This window comes from Macadamia integrifolia, chromosome 10 (assembly GCF_013358625.1).
Source record: "Macadamia integrifolia cultivar HAES 741 chromosome 10, SCU_Mint_v3, whole genome shotgun sequence".
Taxonomy (NCBI): domain Eukaryota; kingdom Viridiplantae; phylum Streptophyta; class Magnoliopsida; order Proteales; family Proteaceae; genus Macadamia; species Macadamia integrifolia.
The window spans coordinates 26832334-26841836 of record NC_056566.1 but is presented as its reverse complement, the minus strand read 5'-3'; the positions used below and the strand labels follow the sequence as shown (position 1 = coordinate 26841836).

Genomic DNA, 9503 nt, shown 5'->3' with positions numbered 1-9503 from the left:
TATATGGAAACAAATGGGGACTTTTAGTAGTAAATCAAAACTGAGAAGGTGGCATTCATGTCTTTTCCAAAGTAACTAGAACAACCAAGGAAAAAAGGGAGTGAGATTGGAGTGTTGGCTTAAGAAGTTATTGAATGTGACATAAATTTGCATTTGATTGGGCCTTTAAGCTTTTTGCATTTGTTCATTTATGCAAGTAAACAATAATTAAGGGGATTAATGTAGCTTATAAAGATCAAAATAAGGCCAGGCCCATTGGTGATTGGCTACTGGACCCTGAAAGCAAGGGTAGGATGGATTACTACTAAGACAAGATTCCAATAATACTAATCCCATTCTAAACTCCAAACCCTAAAGTCCAAAGCAGATCTAGTTTCTTCTCTTACCCAGATATTTCTTTCTTTTTCAAAGTAGCTTTCATGGTGGTAGAGGATGCAATTATAGTGGACCTGTTGAGATCTTGAGACAGAATAAATGAGAGGTAGTGTAGTGTGGTGTGGCTTTCATTTTCTCTATAACTCATTGTAGTAAATGGGTAATGAATGTCTGAAAGAGAGAGAGGAGCTGCCTAAATCTCTTTTTATTTATTGGGTCTATCAACTCACTCAATGGGGAGAGGTATACTATGACAGAGACATAGACCCTTATTAATTACATCTCATATAGGGAATCTGCCCTAAACAGGCAAGTGAGATCACTTAAGAATAATAACAAGACAGATAGAAAACCATATAAACTGACTCTTCATCTAGTCTCATTTAATATTTTCAGCTGCTATTTTGCTAATTGTTTTGACACCTTAATGGGAAGAAAATTTGTTAAAAATGTGTAAAACAAAGTGTTCAATTTGCATGTTGGGAGTTAGGATCAAAAAACTTTGTCAACAAAGCATCAAAAAGCTCATATATGCATTAAATTCATGGACAACTTGTAGAAAGGTTTTAGTTTATGATACTAAGACGGTATCGGTCAATTTCTATATCCATATTGATACAGATTGATTTTATCTGCCGATACAAGACAAAAACTTATTTTTTGACTAAAAACCTCACTTTTTGACTGATCGATATAATACTAATACTTGAATTCATGACTTGTAACTTATATAAAAAAGAGAAATTTTCCAGTGTCTGGCTACAGCGTTCACCACTCTATCTCAAGGCTCATAAATCTTTATAGGTTTTAGTAATTCTCCAAAATACCCACCTAATATCTCAACATGCATTTAAAACCACCATGATGGATGGGAATATAGATTTCCATTCACTGTGATAGAAGAAAAACTCATTCTTTTATCATTTCATGGAAGACTTCTCCAAAAACCTAGGGCGCATCTCTAGTAAGAGGGTAAGGGGTGTTTGGTTTGGTAAATCTTTGGGATAACATTCTTTAGAATGATAATTCTTAATTTTTGGAGCTGTTTGGTTCCACTAGATTGACCCTCATAAGTGAGCACATTACTTCCCATTAATGACCATATTACAAAGAATGTGTTTCAAATTTGAGTTTACCTCAACACTTAAACTCATATTTAAGCAACATTTTTACCACCTAATATAAAAGGAGAAAGCGGAAAGAAGTTCTCTACGGAAGCCAATATCTCAACCTGCGAGAAATATGTACTAGCCTCAAGGAGGGGTGTCAATTCCTAAACCGAACCGGTAAAACCTGTCGGACCAAACCGATAACAATACGGACCGAACCGAATCGAAGCCTTATTGGTTCGGTTCGGTTTGGAGTATTGCAACCCCAAAACCAAACCGGATGAACCCGAAACCAAACCGAAACTGGCTCAAAACCAGGACCGAAACTGAAACCAAACTGGTAAGAAAACGAAACACTCCAAAATTCATTAAAAAAATCAAAATTTGCATAGTTTTGTATACATTTGTATGGAAAATCGAATCCAAACTGGACCAAAAATCAAAACCAACCCGGTTACAAATCGATTTAAGAAACCGAAACCAAATCGCACCGAAACCAAAACCAAACCGAAACCAGAATTTCCTTATTGGTTCGGTTTCGGTTTCAGCTTTCCCACACCAAAACCGACTCAAACCTGACAGAAATCGAGTTGGACCGACCGATTGACACCCCTACCTCAAGGCAATCAAACGATTTTTCAAAAAGAAACATAATTCAGAAGAATGTCTATTAAAAGATTGACATTCATATCCGATATATATACCATTTGATTTACCGAACCAAACACCGCCTAAGAGTTCCCGGCACAGCCTCCCACGTTACATCAATAGGGACTTACTGGTTACTCCAAAATATTAGTAAACCTAAAGGAGGAGAGGGAAGATATAAGGAAAAGAGAGTGTTAATTCTGTGAGAAGGATGGAAAAAGAATTCCCACGCTGATCTTTTTCCCCATAATACTAAAAACGTAAAGAGAAGGTTTCTCATGCAACTAATGTGGGGAGAATCTCCCACACCACACCAATGACAAGGTAGGAAACAATATTCACATAGGTCCACATTACAGAGAGGGGTGAGAGAGAGAAAAAAAAATAATTAAAAATAAATAAATTCATGTAAAATGACAATACACTGACTGCATTGGACACTTTTTCCCAAACATATCCAAGTAGGAACAGTGATGGTGGATTGGTAGAGAAGGAAATTCTTCCATCCTATGAAATTGTAAGCATTTGGGTAGATAAATTATGTCTCTTTCCAAAATGATACATCCTTCAAAACAATTATGTTTCTTCAATCCTCAATACTAAAACTTTAGGGAGCAATTTTTTTTTTTTTTTTTAAATTAACCAAAAAGTCATGTTTAAAGCTATTGTCAATGATAATTTCCCTTGAAATAGTTTTAAGGACAGGATGTGCTACGATGCATGCTAGAGTATAATTTTCCAGTAATTAGAGGACACAAAATCGGATCTTTTAGAGATGGGTTTTAATGAGGAGAGAAAGTGTGGAATCCATGGGTGAGATGTGAGGATGGGCATGTCTAGGAATATGCACACTAAGCGCCGTTTGTATTTTCTCTCTATTATTAGGGTACAGCTTTATGTGGAATATATTTTTTTCAAAACAATCATTGACGTGGTGTGCAAATTCCTCCCCACACTTGCATTGTAAAGAAAATAGGGAAAAAAAATCTAAAAGGCAGTGTGCCCTACACCCACACCTAGGAGGAGGTGAAATGACCGGTCCATCCCAATAAAAAAAAAAAGAATCCTTCCATTGTTGAGTGCTCTCTTTCATGAGCCTAGGGGCCTCACTGCCCTTTTGGAAAAGGAGAGCAAAATTGGATTTCTCTTTTGTATTTGAGAATCAAACATGATCATAACCGCATTAAGAATTAAGATACGTTTGTTAGGTTGGAAATTTAAGGCCCCCATCCTCCTTAGACCACCTTTTGGGCTCCAAAATTTGATAAATTCTTAAACAAAGAAGCCTCTAAATGCTTAAAGGGCTGCACTGATCCTCATACAGGCAGTTCAGGTAGCAGAACTTATTGTGCTTGGTTGTGCATAAAATCTTTTGTCTATTGGAAGAAGAGATTGATGTATGGAAGATTTTATGCATTGACGATTCATTAAATAAGAGGTGATTTGTCATTTCAATGAAGACTTTAGTACCAATCGAAGGTTTTATATGCGACCATGCATCATGCACTGTTATGCACAAAATATTTTGCCTACCATAAAAACAATTTAACAACCATGATAAAGGAGGTGATGCTATGAAAGAGAAGACTGGCCATCTTCATTTATCAGAGGGCTTGTTAGCAAGGGTTTCAATCGATCAGTTTATTCTGGTTTTGGTCGGGGCAAACTGGTCTCCAGTCTTAACTGTGCCAAATCAAAGCCGTTCCAATAAGAAAAGCATTGGTTCTGTCCAATTTAATCTTGGGTTGGTTCGCTTTAGTTTCAGTTTTTCTAATTTATTTATTTATTTTTTTTTCTCAATTGCTGAAGTTTAGACCATAATAATAGGACCCTATCCTCAACACCCATGGTGAGAAAAGAACCCTTTCATCCATCCGATTTTACGCTCTGATTGGGATTGGAGAAGGATATTTTAGACCATGAACAATGTGGGTAGAGTTGACTATTAATTCAAATCAAATTATAATTAACATCATCATTCCTAAAGAGATCAACTTGGGTGAAGGAAAACTTAAAAGGGCCTACCCAGTGCACAAGGCTCCCGTCACTACAGGGTCTATGAAGGGTCATAATTTATGCACCCCACTTCCCAGATAGATTGTTTCATAACTCAAACTCATAACTATCAGATCGCAATGAAGCTACCTTACCACTGTGACAAGGTCTACCCTCAAATACATTTTTCATATTTTAGATCCCTGTGTTTTGGAGGAAAATTTTCTTTCATGAGAGCATGCCAAAGCCTAAGACTGTAGAGGAAATGTTGTGAAGTACTCCAGAGTCCAGATACAAAATATGGAAATGTATCTATAATTTCCCCACCAGGATCTATCCCCCAACCGTCAGTAGCTAGATGGGGAAATCAAATCAATCCTTGTTCATAAAAGATATATAGGCTTCTCTGGTACACGAAATGAGCCACAACAAATAGGATTGAATGGCTTAAGCTTATGTTGGTTTAAGTGGCAAATTCTTTATTGATGATAGTTTTACAACAATAATCCTATTATATCTTATTTACATCATAGGCAATTGTAGAGGTGATTTATGTCTAAAAGGCTTTATTATGCATCTCCGGTGATCAACTACAGTCTTGTCTTGTGTCCACCTAATTAAATAGCTTTCAAATTTAAACTCAACAACAATCGGAGTTTAGTCTTTCAGATCAAATTTGGTGAGATTTTAAGAATTATAGAGTTATGGTCTCACATCGGTTTATTGAGTTCCTTGATTTCTTCATATACTTGAAGAACTCCCTCTACCTAATGCCTTTAGGTTTTAAATTGAAACCTTCAATACATTCACCAAGTGGATCTAGTTGATCTGGATATCATGGGTTACATCATCCACCACACTGGACAAGATTTGGCAACTACCATTCAAACCTAGAAGCAGATAAGGACATGCTCATATAAGCATAGTAGACCCAGCTTCAAGAAAAAAGGAAAGGTGAGTTCCTAATTAAAAAGTCAATTAAGAGTAAGGGAAAGAGTGTGATCTAATTAGCAAAAACATAGGAATTCGTTTTATATACATTACCAAAAAGCAGAACCCATAAAAGAAACAAAGATGATAATTGTAAACAATTACTGAAAACAAAACAGTGACTAGCAAACAAGGTTGATTGTTACTCCACAACCAATACAAACCCACATTAATGTTTCAAGCAAGGCAAGAAGATATACATGGAGGGGGACCTATCTTCATCTCTTTATCACTTTAGCTTTCTTTTCACTCTCGTTTTTTAGTAGCAAGTTATTTCTCAAGCCTTTTAGGTATGATCTCCAAAAGAAAAATCCTAGTCACTCCATGAAAGATTTAAGTGCTGCGCATTTTCAGAAAGAACAAAAGAAATTTTTAAAGATAAAAGCAAAAGATATGTTACTGGTGCACAGGTACATATACATACAAATAAGTCTAAAACTTAACGCATGCTTGCAACCATGGGATCTAGAACATTCCTAGACCCACTCCCACAGAAACTAATTAGTGAAAAGAACTTTGGCTCTCACCTATAGACTTGGGAACAAGTGCACTTCAGAGAAAAAGGAGTTCCAATACTTTAGGGTTCTTGTCTTTTTCTGATTAATAATCATAATAATGGAAACTTTATTTGTTGGAAAAGATTTCTAGTTGTTAGTATAAGGTAGTATAATACCAATTGTTACTTTAGTTCCACTTGCCCTTTTATCTTTTTTTTGACAGCAACTAACCTTGTTGGTATGAGAGAATTTACTCACGTTTATTCTTTGTAGGAAAGCGGGAGAGGGCTAATCCACCTTGTTGCAACATTATTAATTGCAATAGCCATTGCTTTTTGAGAGCGTAGCCTATACCAGTGCTTCCATGTCTCTCTTCTTTCTATCCTCCCCCCTATGAAATGACATTTCTAACCCCTATTAGAGGAAGAGAGAGAGAAAAACACAAAGAGTACCGGCATAGGCCACTCTCTAATAGAAAACATTTCCCTTTAAAATTTGGGAGAGGATTCTATGAACAAGCGACATTGAGGAGCACACCAATAAGAGGCAACAAAACAGCATTATACATAAGAGGGGCAACGAGGTCATTTCATGTGACAAGTTAAAAAATAGACATAGAAGTGCCAATGCAACCAATTCTACACGATTCGAAGAACCTTTTCCCTTAAAATTCATATGGGAGAAAGAATGCTACCCGCTTGCATTCCCCTGCCCCCAAATAGAGCAGGGAATGGAAAGATCGTGTTACCCACACCCCACCATGCGTTGAAGATGCTCCCACTCTCCTTCCCATTGACCCACGCACTAGCATGCACCTTTCACCCAATTTATATTTTGGGCATGGGTTCGGCATGCCGCAAGCCGGTGGCATGCACCTATGGGGGCAAGATACCGCCAGGCATGGGCGTTATTTGACGAGGGAAGACAGATGCAGACATATGGGTGGGTAGTCTAGCAGCATGCCCAGCCTTTTCTTATATATTTTTGTCAATACTTCTAAGAGTTGAAACTTGGGCCTCAACAGGTAACGGCCCAATCCTCTCAGTTCTGAATTTGACAATATTTAGCCCAAATCACCAGCACCCAGCTTGAAAACGATAAGTTTTGGGGCCACAGTTCAGCACCAACCCTTATCCACCCCCTTTGCGAGCCAGCATAAGCGAGACTTCAACTAAAGAAAAACAATCTAATCAAGAGAGGGAGGGGAGGGGGTGGGGGACAACAACAATCTAAAGAAGATAAAATCATTCAAATCAGTAGCAAAAGGTTTCATTTTCAAGACAAGCAGAATTCAAATGTAACTCTCTCAGGGTTCATGACAACCATTCATGTCGCTCCTAACTTGCCAACAGTTTGCCTTCTAAGTGATGAAAATTACCCAAGGAAATGGGCAACCTTCCTATCATATGTGTAAATGAATTCCAAGATTAACGCACATCTTTAGATGAGAACTGTCCATCAAGATACCAATTTAATGTGAAATTTCCTTGCCGTTCTCCCCTAGGTTTAGGGTTGGAGTTGGAGCAAGAACTTCAGTGTTCCCTTCTATTTGTGTATCTTGGGCCTCCCCCTTGGCAGCTTCTGACAAATCCTGCAACTGAAAAACCTCAAAAGAAATCAGTAGAATATATTTAGCATGTGCTAATTATAGAAACAAAATGAAATGTGATTCAGGAAAAGAAACAAAATGGAAGGAAGAAATAGCACTTAAAGATGGAATACCCCCAAATTCTTTAAACTGGATGTCACGTCCTCATGTTGTTGTTGAAGAGTGGTCTTCAGTTCTTTAAATTCCTATTTTCAGTTATTAATGAAACAATATTCCATTAAAAATTGCTACATGAAAAAGGGAAAAATCTTAAAGGTAAAATTCTGCAAATTGGCCAACCCAGTTTGGGCTGAAACTTTATATATTAGCAGGGGACCTGGTGGTCAACCTGTTTACCAAATTTCAGCATCATCTGACTTGCCACGAGGAAGAACTAGGTGTCTGTCCATAGATTTCATGGTGAGTGAGCCACCTAGGAGACCCAAACAAATGTAGAAGGAACATTACTCATTGGGACCTACCGATCTAAGCTGCTCCACTTCCACATTGAGAGATTTCTTGAGCTCTGAAAGGTCCTGCATTACATTTGATACTCGTTAAGTTCTAACCATGTATGCAAGATGTAAATCGGAGGAAAATGTCACAAAGAGAAATAACTTGAATAACAAGTAGCATAAGGAACAATGGGTCATAATCGCATACAGAGGATTACTTGTGGATCTACTGTCCGTGATAATAAGAGGTTCACTTATGTGCAACTTGCTCCTAGTTTCTGTGTTACTAATTAGAGTAGAGTTTACAAGGTCAACCATGTAGTATCAATGAGTTTGGAGGACTCAAGTGGATTCACATGAACACAAAGAGTGTGACCTACTTGAACAAGTCATCCAACTGCCAATCTCTTTGGACACACGGTCTGTACTTCAACAACTTCACACAAGAATAAACAAAAGGCTGTTTTGAAAAAGAGATTGCCTCATCCAATGAAAACTGACAAGCAAGCAATGTCCAAGAATCAAAGAAAACACACCAAACAAAAGTGTAACCGCCAATCATCGGATACCCATGGGTAGCAACTCCATCAAACAGGGAAGTGCATAGCAATGTGCATAGCAATCAAAAGAGTTGTGAGGAGGCTGCAGTATATCAAAGTAATGCATCATACCAGAAAAAGAAAGTATTCCTATAACTACCTATGCACAAATTCTCTTTTTTGACTACCATAATAATTTACTAATGTATTGATGACTTCTAGACAAGAGCCCTGTACATTGAAGCTCTATATGGCTCGACTCAAGGCAAGTCCATTTATATTAAATTTGCAAAACCCCCTCCAGTAACAGTAAATACAGAAGTCAAACCAAGATCCAAAATCCACAGACAGTAAAATCCAAGTTCCATTCTCAATGAATAACTAGAATAGACATCAAGTGGCAGTGTCTCATAAATATTTCTTAACCCACATAAATGTCAATGGAAGCCATTATAAAACCATGCCAAGAAAACTTTAATCAACGAGACCTAATTTGCATACAAACAACCTCAACCTCCTTAATTCTACCCCCAGGCTGATTTCACATCATGCATCCAAACTCAATCATTTCTTGTTATACAACATAGAGATATCTCCATGAAATAGGATCCAGTCATTGCAATTCATCACCTTCCAGAAAAATAAAAATCATAATTTCATGGATAAAAAAATGTTATCAATACGCATTATACAGGGAAGCAGGATACTTGAACAACCTTTCATCCATAGAACCACAATAACTAATCACAATTCTAGGCTTACGTTCAACAATACATGAAGACGGCCCCAGCATCTAAATTGGCTCAGGCTTTCTTGATTTTTGGATGTCATCCATGCACAAGGACCATGTCTACACTCTCCATATTGTTTTGGTATTAATAATGAGGCTTCCAACATAGTGGTGACTAAAAATACTACCTAATCAATCCACTATCTCCTCTGACCTCTCACTAGACCCGTGCCCTAAATTAAGCAGTACAGTAGATTTATGATGTATCTATCCATTCTTTTTTAGATAAAATTCCTAATTCCACCTCTCTTATGAAGTAAAGGATTATTGCTCAAACAAAGTACACAATTATAAGAATTGAATGACAACAAGCCATACGAAGTACCACCTTCCCAGCTTCCCTACCCTACGTCGCCAACTCTCCTATTTCAAGTCATCATGTCCTCAAGAGTTTCAGACTCACATGACTCCAGACTCTTGTCTCTACACACAACAGTCCATTAAACAGAGAAAAAAAAAACATGAGTGTTCTACTAAGAGAAAATTCTCACCCTTAAAGACCTGTTTTTACAACCCC

General features: G+C 37.4%; 1 protein-coding gene across 1 annotated transcript in view; it reads right to left on the bottom strand.

Annotated features, from left to right (window-relative positions):
• Positions 1-6844: 6844 nt before the first annotated feature.
• LOC122091018 (CAP-Gly domain-containing linker protein 1) overlaps positions 6845-9503 on the bottom strand; it is a 3961-nt gene continuing 1302 nt past the window's right edge. Inside the window, exons 5-7 of the mRNA XM_042660824.1 lie at positions 7685-7738; positions 7337-7408; positions 6845-7211 (exon numbers count right to left, since the gene is read on the bottom strand). Of these exons, the coding sequence (XP_042516758.1) occupies positions 7086-7211; positions 7337-7408; positions 7685-7738 (252 nt within the window). The 3' untranslated portion in view covers positions 6845-7085. The remainder of the gene's footprint in view (positions 7212-7336; positions 7409-7684; positions 7739-9503) is intronic.